This window comes from Scomber scombrus, chromosome 4, assembly GCF_963691925.1.
Source record: "Scomber scombrus chromosome 4, fScoSco1.1, whole genome shotgun sequence".
Taxonomy (NCBI): Eukaryota; Metazoa; Chordata; class Actinopteri; order Scombriformes; family Scombridae; genus Scomber; species Scomber scombrus.
This window is the reverse complement of record NC_084973.1, coordinates 18,087,923-18,106,352: the sequence shown is the minus strand read 5'-3', so window position 1 is coordinate 18,106,352 and position 18,430 is coordinate 18,087,923. Positions and strand designations below refer to the sequence as shown.

The 18,430-nt window shown below is 39.3% G+C and overlaps 1 protein-coding gene across 1 annotated transcript in view; it reads left to right on the top strand.

Moving 5' to 3' along the window:
* The window catches only part of ntrk2a (neurotrophic tyrosine kinase, receptor, type 2a), an 88,208-nt gene extending 71,431 nt beyond the window's left edge, over positions 1 to 16,777 (top strand). Inside the window, exons 16-20 of the mRNA XM_062417441.1 lie at positions 2,380 to 2,552; positions 2,757 to 2,912; positions 3,426 to 3,516; positions 14,222 to 14,380; positions 16,592 to 16,777. Coding sequence (XP_062273425.1) covers positions 2,380 to 2,552; positions 2,757 to 2,912; positions 3,426 to 3,516; positions 14,222 to 14,380; positions 16,592 to 16,777 — 765 coding nt within the window. The remainder of the gene's footprint in view (positions 1 to 2,379; positions 2,553 to 2,756; positions 2,913 to 3,425; positions 3,517 to 14,221; positions 14,381 to 16,591) is intronic.
* The last annotated feature ends 1,653 nt before the right edge of the window (positions 16,778 to 18,430 follow it).

Here is an 18,430-nt window from a genome sequence, read left to right as displayed (position 1 = left end):
CACATTACAATAACTTACACATACTAATAGGGCTTAATGGTTCTGGTTTAAGAGTCGGCTATCAATCAGGGAGTCAGCCCTAATACAGAATAAGTTTTACAGTTGCTTTATATTATACACTTGAGGTGCCATTGATCACAGGCACACTTTAACACGTCCGGATACACATAGAAATATGCATACACAAACACCTATACACACAGACTTACATTGCTGCATGTCATCAATCACAAACACCTAGCACTTTCAATAATGCTGCCTTCACACATGTAAATGTGAGTCACTACATTCCCGAGCTAGAGGATGTTGATTGCTTTTTATTTGTCCAGGGACCTGAGCGTGCGCAGACTGGATGACTAACAGTGTAATATTATGGCTTTTAGCCTGGGAATTAATGCAACATTGCATTCAGATACTCAGAGCGTGATAGTTCATGCGGAGATGCCTGGCTCACAGGGAAGTCTCTGTTGTTGGTTTCCTGAGTTCAACATTGATATTGTTCGCTCAGTACTGTAATGAATATTTATTACATTTAATATATCAAGCAATTCAGTGATTGACCCCAGTGGAGCAATGCGTTTGCCAAAAAAAAAAAAGAAATATTGTTATTATGCAATTTTGTGTCCCAGATTTCCTTTTACTGCATGGGCTTACCATGCATGAACAATTAGTTTATGTCCTCAGTAGACCACTGTATGCAGATAAACCAACAAATATGGTCATAAAAAAAAGTATGTAGCAGCCCAGAACCATTTTGGTGTCACGGCCTATTAAGAGGCCCTTTATTAAGAGTTTTATGTTATAACTTTTAACTGTTTGGTTTTTTTTTAATAATCAAGGTTAGTTAATTTATTTAATAATACAAATAAAACATGACACAACAACATAAATGCTAATGCTTTGGATTCGTTTTGAGATATTATAAGAACATATTTTGGGTTTACGGGTTCTTTCTGGTGTTTACCATGATGAAACTTAATGTGTCTATGAGCTAGCTTATTATCTACTTCATCTATTAACATTTATAACTGCAGATGTGATGGCTTTTTATAAACCGAGAAACCCATTGATATTTATTAATGCATTACCAACAACCCAAAAGTTGATCATCCTATTGGCTATAAATCATTAGCCACCATTGATGAAACCGCTGGTTCCACAATGCGTAATTAGAAAGCGGTATCAGCATTTATTTTTATTATTTATTTTCATTGTCAGTATCACACCCTTCCTCTGGTGCAGGTTGATCTCTTTTTAAGGGACCAAATACCAACATGTTCATTCACACAAAGTCAAACTAAGACAGGCAGTCAAACTAAGAAAGGCAGTCACTCCTGGCATGTGGGAGTAGAGTCATCCAAGTCATCCAACCCAGATTTCCCATACATGTTCGATATTGTATATCAAACTGAGATTGATATGCACAGGATTTCATACAGTATCAATACTGTCATAATCATCCATATCATCATCATCATCAACATACAGTATTAAATTGCAGCCTGTAATGAACATGACCAAGCCTCTATTTCACGATACATGATTGGTTGAGTCTCGGTGGGTAGAGTTACAGTCTGTCTCATTTTCTGGCATATCAGCGTTCCAGCTACAAGGTTTCAAGGTCATGTCCTTCTTCCTGAGCTTTCTTGGTGACTTCTTCTTGTCCTTGAGACCTTTTTTTGTAACAGGAGTTTCTATCCTCTATCGTTGTTAGTGCACAGACAGACAAACAAACACACACACAAGACGCGGAAAACGAACATATATCCATGTCATATACAGTAGGAAGATAATCAATTATTAATGTAGGACAGCAGGAATTTTCTATATTTTTCTTATTTAGATATGAAATGAATACAGACCATGTATCGCTTTCAGGTGCTGCAACTCTCTTTCTCTCTCTCTCACTCTCTCTCTCTCTCACTCACTCTATCTCTTTCTCTCTCTCTCTCTCTGTCTTTTACACACACTTTTTCTCTCTTTGTCACAGATGCTTGTGTTACACAATCACCCTGACAGATTTCCTGATTCATGGAGGGGAGACAAAGATTAGTTTCAAAGGGAACCAGGGAATATAATGAATGTAAACAATGTTGTACTTTATAATGGCTTACATTAATATAAACTGTCCCATTGTATTGCTCCTTGCTCGTTGCCAGTAATTTCACAGTGTGTGTGCTGAGTTGCTGTAACTCACTTTTACAAGGCGAGACACTTACTTTTTTTTTTTAATGTAATGGACATCAGCCAAATAAATTGGAGCAGACTGGGTGCACTGTGAAAGTGACTAATTGGCAATAGTGTACGTTGCATAATGTGTGAGCTTTTCATTTGTCAGTTTATTAAAATGTCAGTGAGCATTTCTTTGTGTGTGTTCAGACACTTAAAGAGGCCAGCGAGAATGCCAGGAAGGATTTCCACCGTGAGGCTGAGCTGCTGACCAACCTTCAGCATGAACACATTGTCACTTTCTATGGAGTGTGCGTGGAGAGCGACCCTCTCATCATGGTGTTTGAGTACATGAAGCACGGAGACCTCAACAAGTTCCTCAGGCATGGCCTTTTTCTTTGTCAAATTTAAAACATCTTATCAAACGGGAAGCTGGAAAATTGAGCATGTTTGTAATTCACCTTGTTGAAGGCTGATAGCCAGTAACCATATTCAGATCAACATAAAACAAATAAAAATAAACAACATGACTCCAACAAACATCAACTGAGTGAACATTAAAACCCTGTCCACCTATTCCTTTGTAGGGCTCACGGTCCAGATGCAGTTCTGATGGCAGAGGGCCAGACCACCAGACCTGTGGAGCTGACTCAGTCCCAGATGTTGCACATCGCCCAGCAGATAGCATCTGGCATGGTCTACCTGGCATCACAGCACTTTGTGCATCGTGACCTGGCCACCAGGTTTATCACTTACTTTATTATCATAATATGTACATTATGGACTTAATAAAAGTTTATTGATATTGAAATAAATGTATTCAGGCTGTTTCTACACTTTTTTGAATACTTAATACCACATGAGCTAAAATAAAAGAAACAGAAATACCACCTTAAAATGTCTATACATGGTTGGAAAGTTCCACCGACAAATTCAATTGGACATGATCTATAAATGTACAGACTGGGCCACACATTAAATTGACATTCAATTTGTAAGATCTAACTGTCCATTGAATGAAAGCTTCTCTCTCTGGACCTTTAGTGTATTTTCAGGATTCAAGATGGATGCTAGAATAATTTTAAGTGCAAATTATTCCCTGAATTCAACTGCACAAAAACGTTGTTAACATAGTAGAAGTCTAATAGGTACTGGTAAAAGCTGGACTTGCCAGTTATTAGTACATATATCACATTGCTGTTATTTTTATGTGCATAGTTTTTCGTTGCTTACTGTATGTTTGCTGTCTAATCTAGGAATTGTCTGGTGGGCGAGAACCTGCTAGTAAAGATTGGAGACTTTGGCATGTCCAGAGACGTCTACAGCACTGACTACTACAGGGTAGGTGTATGTGTCGATCTCTTTTCTGGCCCTCTTTTAGCTTCCCTCCTCCCTGCTGCATGGGTCCCTATCTGCTCCTCCCCTGCATGGGCATGACTGACGGACTCCAGCAGAGTTACAGTAAGACGGATGCTGTGGGAGGTCAAAACTGACTAAAGTGCAGTGATTTAAATACACATAGGCTTGTATGCAGCTCACTGTAATGCCTGAGGTAATAGACTGAATTACGGAGGATACGTAGCATGCTTTGTTATGTGAATTTGCTAAGTCACACCATGTGTGAAGTAAGGGCTGTTTCATTTGGGTAATTAGTGGGACATTATACAGTAGTTGTTATCGAGGATTTTTATACAATTTATTCACTATTATTGTATTAAGCAGGTGATCAATTTAAAATCAGGTATCAGAAACTTGGCCATCCAGAGAGCTGCATGACAAGCACCAATACATTTTCTTACAGCCTGCTAATGAAAATATAGTTTATGAATTTATGTACACAAATATGAAATTCTATCTGCTATTTATGTAATATCTGTTGCCTGAAATGCTTAATTTGTGACAGTGCAAGCGTGTTGTATCTCCATTGAAAAATGTTATATAAAAAATGCATAAAACTGTTTATGGCAGCAGTAGAAAAACAGTTTTTTGTATTTTCTGTATTTTTATTCAAATGTGTACTGAACCTGATATAATCAGTTTGCACACTGAAGGGAATAGGCTACTGTATGGGCACCACTGTACAGAAACAGCTTCATGCAGACTGAAGGGTCATGTCAACCGTGTCTTGTACAGAAATATACAGTACAACAGATCTATTCACACTGCAGGACGTGCAAGTCAGTAGAGGGTGGTGTATAAAGGACTACTCTGCAAAAAGGAAATGGAGTGGAAATGCAATGGCATTTTAAAACGAGATGTGTGGGTGTAGATAGTGTGCGTATGTGTGTGTTTAAGAGTGTTTGTGTGTATATTTGTGTTGCAGGGACATTTAGCGGCTCTGCTCAGTGTCAAGATAACTCAGAGGTAAAAGAGACAGCTCAGAGTGTGTTTTTTGCCCCTTCCGAACAGGAATCTGTCACCTTTCCAAAAGAGCACAATCTAATAAATCGTTCTGATTGATTGATAGTGACTGTCAATTTTCCTGCCCTTTCTCCCGTCCACTGTGACAAACTGACATGAGTCACAGTGACGGAGAACTCTGAGGAGGAAGCAAAGAGAGAGAAGACTGGCATGGCAACATAAAAAAAACTGCAGGTATATCTTCCTGTTCATTAATGGCACTTTAAGTACAGTAGGCAAAAAGGAGCAGTAGCCTGCTGGTTGAGAGGCATGCCACATAACCACAATGTCCATGATTTGAATTCAGCAGCAGACTTTTGTTGCATTTCCTACCCCGCCTCCCTCTCTCTCTCTCTCATTCCTGTCATCTCCCCACCGTCACTATAATGAAGGAATAAAATGCTCCAAAAATATATAACTGAAAATAGTTTCCCCAGAGCTAAACCACTCTGTTGAAAAGGTCATAAATGCATGACCTACATGGCCACAATCTGTATTCTAAGTGCACAGAAAATTTTCATTGGTCTTTTTCCAAACAGACTAAATGTAGAATAACTAGTTATATGGTATCAAATTAAAGATGTAAAAAGATTAAGGTCTCTCCTCTGTGGCTTTTCTTTTGTATTATCTCTGTGTGACCCCCCCCCCCCCCCTCCTTCCTTTCACCCCACCTCAATAAAGCTAAGCGCCGAGGCTGTAGTCATGGCAACGGGCGAAGGCAGTGGCGGTGAAGCCTCAGAGTTGTATCCAACGTTTCTCAGGAAGAAAAGTAATCAGAGAACTTCTGTTTAGTATGCCAAAGCAGTACTAGAGAAAGAGGGAGATGGAAGTGTGGGAGACCAAGGCAAGGAGGGTGGCAAAGAGATGAAAAGAGAGATGGAGGGAGCAGCAGGAAAGAGAGAGGGAGGGTGAAGAGTGGGAGGCCAGGGAGGGAGAAAACAAGACACGAATGAATATACAAAAGGAGAAAAGGCAGTAATAGAGCGATAAAGGAACACACACATGCTGAGGAAGGAGAGGGCAGGTCTGGATTCAAGGCAGCCTGTAGAGGAGACAGTGAACAGCAGAGTCAGTGAGAAAGAAACATACTAGAGCTGCAGCTTTTGACAACCACAGAGCAGAATATCAGAGCAAGAAATGACAAAGGAAGACCGGGTTAGACTGACAGGGAGAAATAGCAAAGCAGAACAGAGGTACATGCAGGATAGTGAGAGGGAAAACAGCCATGTTGTGTGTGTGTGTGTGTGTGTGTGTGTGTGTGTGTGTGTGTGTGTGTGTGTGTGTGTGTGTGTGTGTGTGTGTGTGTGTGTGTGTGTGTGTGTGTGTGTGTGTGTGTGTGTGTGTGTGTGTGTGTGGGGCGGGGGCTGTAGAGTGTAGGGAACCAGTCATGCTCTTGCGTCAGACAGGAGCAGGGATGAGTCATAGAGGAATCGGAGCCCCCCCCAGAGCTTATGTGTGTGTGTGTGTGTGTGTGTGTGTGTGTGTGTGTGTGTGTGTGTGTGTAGGTGTGTGTGTGTGTGTGTATGTATGTGTGTGGAAATAGAAGCAGAGGCGTAGAACTAATGGGGCTGCGATGACGTCACCGAATCCCCCGTTATGCAATGAACCTGACAGAAGATTCAGAGGAGAGACAGGATGCCTCAATTCAAACTTTGAGCCTTTCCTTTGCAGCCATTTTTGGTGTGTGTCTGTAGGTGTGTGGGTGAGCTGGACTTGCAGATGGAGTTGGGTAGGGTGAATACACATATACATTACGCTACAGCACATTCATGTCTTCTGTCCCTCAACAGTTTTTATGCATAAACGTGTAGGATGAAAGGGGATTTTAGTGTTTTAGTCTGTTGACACAGACTGTGGCAGCAGGTGCTGGCAATAAAAGCAGAACTAAACAATCTCTGCAGAGTAATTTGGCTGGTGTGTGTGTGTGTGTGTGTGTGTGTGTGTGTGTGTGTGTGTGTGTGTGTGTGTGTGTGTGTGTGTGTGTGTGTGTGTGTGTGTGTGTGTGTGTGTGTGTGTGTGTGTGTGTGTGTCTGATTTTCTACAACTCATCTCTGGGTCCTGATCAGCACAGACAAACACCATCTTAATGCAGCACCTGGAGAGTCTGTAGAGGTGCGGTAATCTGTCCAGGATGAGTGTGTATGTGGACAGATTACATGATGCTGCCAGTGTGACAAAATACACATCAACACAAGGTTGCTGCTCAACACACATTAAAATGTACTTTGTGGAGAAGCATCTTGCCTCACAAGCAACTGTGAAAAAATAATTTAACAAATTAACCTGACAATGCTAGATAATTTGTATTATCATACATACAGTACCAGTCAAAAAATGTGGACACACCTTCAAATCCACTTTAATGAGAAAGTGTGTCCAAACTTTTGACTGGTACTGTGTGTATTCTTACTGTGCCTTTTTTGTATTATCATTATTGTTCTTTTTTAAATATAAAACCATGTATCAAAATTACAGAAAGACACCTAAACATACCATACATAAAAGTGGACAACAAACAAACTAAATTATAATGCACATGTGACATGTTCCACATATTTCATACCATTAAATTCACATGAAGGCACAAGTGACATTTTTACATATAAAATATGAAAATAGCTAAACACGAATTGAATAAAATTCTTATATCGAGATTGGTTGTCTGACATTCTTCTGCCTTCATGATACACGTGGATGCATATATGCAGCTAGTAAACACACTTCCAATAAAGGTTAAGGCTGTGTTAGAAATCACTCCCTTATCCACTACTCGCTAAGTAATAGATAGATAGAATAAATAATTTAGTCAGTACTGAGCTGCACAGTCCCACAATAGTAACTATATAAAATGTGGAGTATTGTATTGTGGGATTGGTAGCAGAAAGTTGTGTATAATACAGGCTGTGCACACTACTTTTTTAATCCATTGTGGAATTTTTTTAGGGCACTATAGTGGATAATTTACACACTTTTTGGATACTCAAATAAAATTGAAGATGGCTTTTTATATACACTATATAGCCCTAGTAAATAGAGAGTGATGTTGGACACAGCCACAAAGTTGGTTTTTTATATCTTTACTGGAAGGAAGCAATAGTAAAATAACATTCAGCAACAAAATTAGTCATATAGAACTTAAAAGAAAATATGCACATAAAAAGTAAAGAATTGGACCAAAGTCATTGTAAAAATAAATATCAACCAGGCTGTCAAATGAGTTACTGCTGCTTGGCCCTTGTGCTACAAAGAAAGAAAGTAGACCTGATCAGAGAATTAGAGATTCATTCAGACAGCTAGTAAAATCATTAACTTGGTTGGCAGTAAATTGATTGCAATAAAACTGAATTATAACAAATCATAAATCACAGCAGTACTGATAAGATAATACTGTAGAATAGTTAGATAAAAGCCAGCGCTTAGTAGTTGCTTGGTCACAGATATGACAAAAAATGCCAAATGCAGCTCTCGCATGTTGGCTGTGATTTAAAAAACAGACAGACACTGCAAATATTCTTTCATAATGCTGATCTTTACTTGAAATGACAGCTACAGTAAATTTGTATCCAGATTCCAGTTTTCATAAGTGGTCCTAAAAAATATATACAGTACTGTAAGAATGAGAATTCATGTTATTTAACTTGATAATTAAGTGTTGCGAAAGTCGTAAAGCAGATTTTTTATGTTATGTTTCTTATGGTGAACTTTTAGTGGCAGCGTCACTAAGCTGTATCTAAGCAGTAAAAGGAGAACAAGCTCATTTCTCCAGGGAAAAAATAAAACCAACTCACACACACACAAACACACACACACACACACACACACACACACACACACACACACACACACACACACACACACACACACACATGCATTCTTGGAAAGAGTTTTTGTTTCCATAGCAACACAGAGGGCAATTAAGGTACGCTTCCTCTGTAACAAAGAGTGGGCGGAGTTAGTCACATAAGCCCCGCCTACACCACATCCCATAATGCTTTCTTTTTAACTGGTCCAGTTGCCATGGATACCACAGCCTCTAGGAGGTCACTACAGAGAGCCCACATCCCTCCTCTGCTTTATTGTACCTCTTTTTTTGTTGTTAGGCTTTCCTGGAACACTCAGGCAGCGGTCTAGCAACAATGATGCATATTTATAAGCCAGAGAGGGAGAGAGACAGACAGGCGGGCTGAGGGACAGAGAGAGGTGAGAACGAATGAGAGTGAGAGAGAGAAACAGCAAAGGAGACAAAGACAAAGAGGACGGAGCTACTTGACAGCAGAGAGAAAACTGAAAGCTGATGACAGAGAGAGACGCACTGTCTCTATCTCACTGAAAATCTTTGAAAGTGTTGAGTCTTCAGACTGCTTCACTGTAAACCTGAATTTCTTAATATTTGATGCCCCAACAACACAAGAACATTTAATCTGAAGCTTTCTTTCCTGCTCATCCATTCATTTTATTCCCTATGTTTTTTTACTATGTTAAATTCTGAATTCTTCCTCTCCTCCTCTTCCCTTTCTCTTACACACTTACGCAAATATGCAAAAAGCCTACACACAAACACACACACACACACACACACACACACACATACACACACACACACACACACACACAGACAGTTAACAAACATTAAAAAATATGTAGCCCAGTGGTTCAAGAGCCCTGTATTAATATTTCAGACCATCAGGGGAAATGATCAGCCATGATGAATAAAACAAAAAGACTAATGGGTGTGAGCAGATCCAGACACATCAGTGAATAAATGCCATCAGGACACAAGAACAGAATACAATAGAACTGAATAGTATAAACACCAAGTTTGCATTTGAAATCTTTAGAGATCAGAGCATTAATATACTAATTAGGGATATTTAGATATAAAGAAAATGCAGACTTCTGCTATGTGAGCCACACTTACAATAAAGTTGGTCTTTACTGGTTAGTAAAAGGGAATTTAGAGCATAGATAAAAATGTGTTTGGTCACAGATCTTACAAAAGGACAATGTCTGCTAACTGCTATTGAATTGTCAGTAGTGGTTACTACTGGCAACACCTAACTGCAACCACCTGGTGGTAACGGGGTATGTATTGTGTAAAAAAAGCGTATTTTGTAGTACAGTTATACTGTATGTGTTTTGTGTGTCGTACACCAGAGGTTTATAAGGTGTGTGTGTGTGTGTGTGTGTGTGTGTGTGTGTGTGTGTGTGTGTGTGTGTGTGTGTGTGTGTGTGTGTGTGTGTGTGTGTGTGTGTGTGTGTGTGTGTGTGTGTGTGTGTGTGTGTGTGTGTGTTTGTGGTGGTGGGGGCTCACCAGGGGCGCTCCAAAGTGTTTGAGAGGAGGCTCAGTGAATGGAAGTTACATTAGTACATTACTAATTATCAGACGGAGACCAAATAAAATAGCCTAAATGTGTGTCATTTGGTTTAAGAGATAGTTCAGATACAGTAGAGTTGGGGAAATTAACAGTTTTTCCCACTTTCCCAGAGTTATAAACTAAAAAATACCTTAGGAAAGACTACGGATTTGGATTTGGTGTAGTCTGAAGTTATGTCAAACAGCAATATAAGGTTCAACTACTGTGTGTCTATGGGATAAATTTGACAATAATAATCCCATACACATCCAGGAATTGGGCGAAACTAAGCAAGTAAACAGGGGGGCAGAGGGAGGAGGGGGGTCTCAGACTTTGAAAACCAATACATAGTGTAGAAATATGTAAACTATTTGTTGTCTTTTTTATTGCATGAATGAATGATCACTTATTCATTGTAGACTCTGTAGCATGCTGCTTTAGGAATACTCTACTTTATGCCAATTAAAAGCAAAATTGAGTTTGAGACAGACAGCAGGGAGAAAAGATGCAAATGGAATGCACACAACAGGAGGGAGACATGGCGTTATAGGGAGAAAAGCAAGGGTCTGGTTAAGAAGAGTACAAGCTGCAGAGATGGAGACAGATATGTTTCTCCAGACATACCAGTGGACCTGATGGCTATCTATGTGACCATGCACATTTTATTACTCCATTAAATAACCCTCTGACTAACATAGAAACAGGCCAAGTGTGGGTACCAGGCCATTAATAACAGGCATAAACCACAGAAAATGTGCTATCCGTGTGGAGCAATGGAGCGCAGGTCGCTGGATAGATTCATGTTAGCAGAGGAAGGAAAGGGAGAGGGGAGGCACAGTGAAGGGGACGCCAGGGTTAGGTTTCATTCACTTGCACGGCAAGTTTGACTCTTTAAAGGATAGGTTCAAAGTTTGTCTTAAAGCAATATTCAGGTGCCAAAATGGCCATTCCTTCTGTTCATACTGGCCATTAAGAGACCCATTCCTAATGCAATCTCAATGAAAGTGATGGGGGACAAATTCAAAGTCCTCCTTGTGTCCAAAAATGTATTCAAAAGTTTATCTGAAGCTAATCTGAAGCTTCAGGAGTCCAAATGTGTTAAATCAAGTAGATATCCTTCAAAGTTACTGACTTTTTAGTGCAAATTCAGATTTTTTGATATTGTCCTTCCACCACAGCTCAACAGTGATACACTGACAAGGGAAACAAAAGAGTTTTATTCTAAAAAGAAAACAACGTGAAGGTATCCAGTAGACTTGACTAACTGAGACTGTTGAAGTCTTATATTTGCTTCAGATAAACGTACATTTTGGGACTGTGGATTTTGTCTCAATTCACTTATAGTGTAAGTGTTTATGACACTGATCTTTTAATAATTTAATCTTAGTCAGTATGAACAGGAGGAATGATTACAATGCGCGAAACCTCTTTCAATGTTCATTTGGTCATCTGACTGTTGTTTTAAAACAGACTGAAATATTTTGATCATATCTGAACTGAACCTAATTTTTAACAGCTGAGATCCCAAAGTTTCCAAATACCAAATATATTAAGCTGCATTTGGAAAGAAATGTGTATAAAATTATGCACAACATATCCAGATTGTTTCGTTTTAATAAACATGAAATCCTCGGTATGAGTACTTCTTGGGCTCCAAAATGTTCATTCAACTGGAATAGTCTGTACATCTTTTTAACCCTCACCCCTTTAGCCTGCATCAAAAACAAATCTGGCACTTGTCTGACTGATGCAATAACTTTGACTGGGACCCTTTGACATGGGCCAGAGATTTTGGAAATGTTCTTCCTAAAATATAACTCAAAATAATTAATCGATTATCATAAAAGTTTAGTAGTTGTCAAATAATTGATTAGTCAACTAATCATTGCAGCTCTAAGCTCTAATTAACCCCAGTGTAACCATATTTTAGCTCTAATTACAGTTGGAAATAAGCTGATACCAAATATGTAGTATGATACTGTGTGGAATAAGATGACTTTTCCAACCATAAAGCTTCTTAGGGGGAAAAATCATCAGTAAAGGGATTACCAGAGGAACTGTGTGTCGTTATGGCTGAGTGACATTGCCAACAAATTAGCATGTGAACACGTTATAGCTTTTATCCAAACATAATTACATGGCTGTGTGTGCTTGAGGACTGAGGATTTCATTCACCTTTTGTCACAGATGAAGCATGAAGTTTTTCACGCTCTGACCTCTGCTGCTAGATTAACCTGCGTCTGTTTTCCAATCACAGCCCATGGAAATCTCAGCAGAGATGAGCTGCTAGTGTTTATGAACAGAAAAAATCAAACAGACTCCAAAGGTTCAGATTAGAGCGTAATGAAATGACCAAATGTTTCTCAGGGCTTCCTGTGTAGGATTAGCCGATGATTTCTGCTCGCTGACAGTTGCTGGGACTCACGGTGCTGTTTGATGCTACGATTTAAGTAATAATTAAATTATTTTTCAATTAACTCTCCATCACTTGGGACACAAGCAGTGTACATGTACATACAGCATCAGGTATTTACACAAAAGACTAATATTTCTAATATTTTGCTGACTCACTCAAACTTTACAGAAACGATACAGAAACGGAAAACATCACATTTATCAACTTTTTGCTCTATTGATTAGTGCATCCCTCCTGTGCTCAAAGGTATATTTCCTTTAAGATAAGATAAGATAAGATATTCCTTTATTAGTCCCACAATGGGAAAATGTGCATTATTACATCAGCAAGTGGACAGTTAAATAGAAGAGCAGCAATAAGAATTAGGTAATAGAAAGCTTTATTCTTCTTCTTATTATATTTAACATACTGTATAATGAGACAACAGGTGCCACTCCATTTGTGCTTTAAAGACAATAAAACATGACAATATAATATACCAGGGAAGATATTGTTATTGCATGGATTATAGTGAAAGAAAATATGTATATTATTTGCATATTGCACAGTTGAATTGAAATTAATAGTATACATGAAATACTAATATTGCACAGTATTGGACATTAAAAAGTGCAGTGTTGCAAATTGTCCAGGTTTGGGGAGGGTGAGACTGGGAGCAGTGCTGATTGTACAGTCTCACAGCTGCAGGGAGGAAGGACCCGCGATATTGCTCCTTTACACACTTTGGATGAAGGAGTCTGTTGTTGAAGGAGCTCTCCAGTGCAGTCAGGGTGTCTTTCATGGGGTTGGAGTCGTTGTTGGCATCCCAGGACATAAGTGGGAATATATTATAAGAGGGAATGTAAAACAACTTCTTCTTGTTATGTTTTTGTGATTTTCTTTTATTTATATACTTTTATGATGTCAGATATCTATGTTAAACATGGTCAAAGTTCCCCTATAAGGCTTCAGCCTACTCTCAGCGCTTTGTTTTTTCTACTTTGCACATGCCCATAAACAGTCTTGGTTGCTAAGGTTGGTGTTAAGGTTTTCCATGTGTTGTTTGCATTGTCCACTCTCACAATCTCATATTGCAGATCAGATTCCAGCTTAAACATGCACAAATGTATTTGAGAAGTTGACATTTCAAGTAAAGAATGAGAAAAAGAAGTGGAAAAGGATAGCCTCCAGGGTTGGCTGTGACGGAAGTTAACCAAGCAGAACAGAGTGGACTCATCGGAAAGGGGGTCTTAAAGAGACAGGGGCTAAAACAGCCCACTTCAGATAGAGGCTGAACTGAAGGGCTGCATTAAGGGGCCAGTATATGATAAACAAGGAGTTTTTTAACTGTAAGCAAAGGTATTCCTGTAGAGCCAAAGATTAAAAATATAGACCCAGAAATGTGCATGATATGTACCCTTTAAATTGAATCATGCACTGATCATGTGTGAGGTGTGCTGCAGTCATGAGATGATGCAATCTACTGTGCCACACACATCAAAATTCACTCAGTTAAATGCCTCGGGCAGCAGTTTCGAGGAGTAAAATGTTTGCTACACTACTTTAAAATATATTGAAATTCCTGACTGAACTTGGAGAGAAATCAGAAAACCTGCGTGACTGTGCATCCATTTGAAATACATTATTTCCCAGAACAGAATAGAGAACAGTACAATAGAGTAGAATAGTGCTCTCTGTTGTACATGGTTGCCTGTCAGATTATGGACAATGAAACCTACAGCTCTCTAAATCTTCATTTAATTTTCTCCTCAGTTCATTGCACTTCATACTGACTTTATTCTCTTTCTCTCCTTGTGTGTGTGTGTGTGTGTGTGTGTGTGTGTGTGTGTGTGTGTGTGTGTGTGTGTGTGTGTGTGTGTGTGTGTGTGTGTTGTGCACAAAGGTCGGAGGTCACACCATGCTGCCAATCCGCTGGATGCCCCCTGAGAGCATCATGTACAGAAAGTTCACCACAGAGAGTGATGTTTGGAGTCTAGGGGTTGTTCTCTGGGAGATCTTCACCTATGGAAAACAGCCTTGGTACCAGCTCTCCAATAATGAGGTACAGTAATGTCATATACATTATATAAATGCATCTGTGTCTTCCTCTGAACACAACAACAGATAGAATTTACTGTAATAGATTTTACTGTGAACAGGCATCAAGTTTGTGAAGGAAACTGATCCATCACATTGGAGGATAGTCCAAAGTACAAAGACTTTATGTTACTTTGTGTACAGTAAATGTTACATTGGAAGCACCTTCAGCTTAATAAGTTATACCAAATAAGATTGTGCAACCCCAGGATTCGATAAAACTGTTAAAAGTAAAACTAAATATTTGATCAGTTTTGTACAGGCATACATTTTGTGAATACATTGGCCTGAGTCCTCTCATTATACAAAGCTAAGGCAAATCACTTACAAATACAATAAGCTGTTTATCATTTCATTGTGTCTTGAATTAATTGTGAGGTGAGGAGCTCTGAGCAAGCTGTGCTTTATTCACAAGTGAAAGAAGAGCACAACTGCAGTCGAAGCTTTTGCCAGACTGTTCTGGTTTTGCTCCACACACTATTCACAGTGTAGCGAGAGGGAAGATGCTGCTGCACCATCCTGACATGTTTTTCTGGAGGAGGGGAATTTGAAAACCCTTTGTTTTTGTCGTGGATCAGACTGAATGTAGTAGTGTTGGCACCAATACCACAAAATATCCTGCTTTTTAATTCAGAATGTAAAGTATTTTTCAGGGATATGTCAATTCACTCTAGATAAGGATTTCTACCAAGGATAAATGCTGAAATTAATGGTTGTTTCCATTATTGATTAATCTAAATATGTGTTTCTAAATGTGTTTATTTAAAAAATCCTAAAGGCTTCACATCATTTATGTTGTCCAACCAATCAAATGATATCATCTAAAACAGACAAAAGCAGGGAATCATCTAATAGATAGAGGATGCTGTATGCTGTACAGATTGTAAAGCCCCCTGATGCAAATTTGTGATAAAAAAAATTGTCTTGACTATCAAAATATCCTGAAAATCTATTCATCAGCTATTTGTTTCTGCCCCATTAATTAAAATTAATTAAATTACTGGGGGCTGAATCCCTCTATATACTGTGTGTGTGGAGGAAGAATAGCTGTTCTGTATCAGCAAAACATACATAAATAAGTAAGTAAACAATTGGCTGTGTCTTCTGAATAATTAATAATTTACAAATCTTTACTGTACTAAGGGCTTGACACAGTTTCCGGAAAACAACTGCTGCATCCAAGCCCTTCAACCCTTCACCTCAACCTTTAACTCAACCACATTATGACCTCAACTCTGGTTACAGGTTTCCTTTCTTCTCGGACTCACTCTGGTTACACGTAAAATTAACCTTTAGTCTCTTTTCTTTTCCATTTATATTTATTAAATCTCTCCTGATTTGCAGTTTGCTCACCTTTCGACCTAAATCCGATACTCAGATATCAATTTCACAGGATATGGAGATTAGCTCCAAAATGAAATATCCGTTATTTGGCCATTCTCACAAACTGATGACTATCACAGAGTGAGGAAATGTAAACAATTGCTTGATTGGAAAAATAATGACACTCTTACAGATTGGATCCTTAATAATATAGAGATTGAATGATAATCTTTATTTATTACATTTTCTTAAATGGCTATAAAGCTATTTAGATGATGCAGCTGTTTTATGAAGTTTAATAGCAGTCATTAGTTCACCAGTTAGCATTCATTGCATGCACACAGCAGGGTGTATTTAATGGTTGAGGAATAGATAGATATTTGGGAAAAGGAATAGATATTTTCTAAACTGCTGTCAGAGGATGATTTGTGCTCCTTGTCCTTGATCCTCATCCTAATATAGATTTAAAGCTGAAATCTGTATTTTTTAAATGAACATGTGACTTTGATTGTGCTGAAACACTAAATTAATTGTATAGGTATGTAAATATATAGCTGGAGACTTTCCTCTTATACTGCTATTGAGAAATTATGTCAGATTTGTCTGGTTGACAGTTTCTATGTTGCCCAACTTCATCACTGCAGTAAATAATGTATTCACAGTGACATTTTTACTGTATGGCGCTGCAGTGAGGTGAAACAACTTTACCGAGCAGATGCTACATCATCTTTGCTGGAGCTTGAAAATGCAGAAATTTCAGCTTGGATTGATGGGGATGTTCGTGTTCCTTTGTTCTGCAACTGCTGACAGTTCATTTGATTTTCAGTCTTTCTTTCTGCTTCTTCCACTCCAGGTGATAGAGTGTATAACCCAGGGCAGGGTGCTTCAGCGCCCTCGGACCTGTCCTAAAGAAGTGTATGACCTGATGCTGGGCTGCTGGCAGAGAGAGCCACACATGAGACTCAACATCAAAGAAATCCATGGTCTGCTCCTCAATCTGGCCAAAGCCTCGCCTGTATACCTGGATATACTGGGCTGAACACCAGAGGAGGATGGAGGAGAGTCATCAGACGTGTGTGTGATGTGTGAGTCTGGATTGTATTGTATGTAAGATGTGCATTCAAGGTTGCGTGTTTGGTTGTGTGTGTGTGTGTGTGTGTGTGTGTGTGTGTGTGTGTGTGTGTGTGTGTGTGTGTGTGTGTGTGTGTGTGTGTGTGTGTGTGTGTGTGTGTGTGTGTACAAGGATGGACAGTGTGAATGAGGTGTGTGCGTGTGTTGTACAGGATGTGAAGCTATTATCAACTCTTAAAGGCAATCAAAAAAATTCCTCAACTCATCCCCAACCGCCTCTATCCTTTTCTCCTCCCAATTTCCTCTTCTTTGTGCAACTCTACTCCTTCTCCCCCTTCCTTCCCCGAAGAGACATTTACTGAGAGTAATTTAACTTTGGAGAAAAAAGGCTTCTCACTTCTTTTCAAATGCTTTAAACTGACTGGGGCTAAATTGATCAAACCTGATTAACAGGACTTTGAATTTAGTGACTCATCATGAGGACTGAGCAGTGGTTCCCTCCCTCGCTGACTGCCGGACAACAGGACTCTTTTGAATATCTGGAAATTTCACCAGAGTAAACAAGGAGGTGCAGCTTGGGGAGGATTTCCGGAAGCTTCAATCCTTTGCGTGTAAATATGAGACTGTGTGACAGTGAGACTTTTCAGAGGAAATGGCTCTGTGTGATGTCGAGCCATAAAGACACTGTGTTTTCCCCTCTCACCCTGTCTGTCTGTTTATCTGTCTGTCTGTCTTTCTGTGTGTCTCCCAGAACTGTACATGACTATTAATGTCAGCTTTCATCCAACACAGCCTGTGGAAAAGACTGGACAGGTGATGATTAACACAAACCTCTAATAGAATAATGACCCCCAAAAACAGGGGGGGGGGGGGGGGGGGGGGGGGGGAGTAAACACAATCTGGTTTTCTTGCCTGTCAGATGAAATTAGCAGGTGATGTGACAAACAAATACAGTGCCAACTGACGCTGAACAGAACTGCTTAATAATTACCATGAGTGTTACGGAAGAAACCTGAGGTTTTATACTATACTGTAATTCCGAATGCCAAAATGTAAAAAAAAAAAAAAAAAAAAGAACAGAAACAAAGAAAGAAAAAAAACTTCATCTATCTGGCGCTGATCTATAATATCTCAGATCATAATTTGGATATATGTACTCATATTTGCATACTACACTTCACTGCTGTGTTCTGCTACATACTTACATCATACAGCAAAGGGTAACATGATGACTACATTTTTTTTTTCTCCACAAAGTGACAGATGCTTCACTGGTAATGTCAAGCGCTCGTGTCGGAGGTCAATTGATTCATTTGTCCACAGCTGTCCGACAATTGTGAGGTCTTGGTGTCGAGGTAGGGGGAGATGGGGGTTGTAAAGGTTAGGTTCTGAGTGGTCAGATCACGGTCAGATGTGTGGGCGGCGGCGATGTAGAAGGTGTGGTTCATTTGGTAAACCCATATTAAATCATCAAGGCTCTCAGCACTCAGACATCCTTGAAAACCACATCTGTGCTGGAGGGGATGCACAAATGAACACACACACTTACACACTGTATACCTTATCCCGTCATGCCTCCATCTCCATACACACACACACACACACACATACACACTGAAAG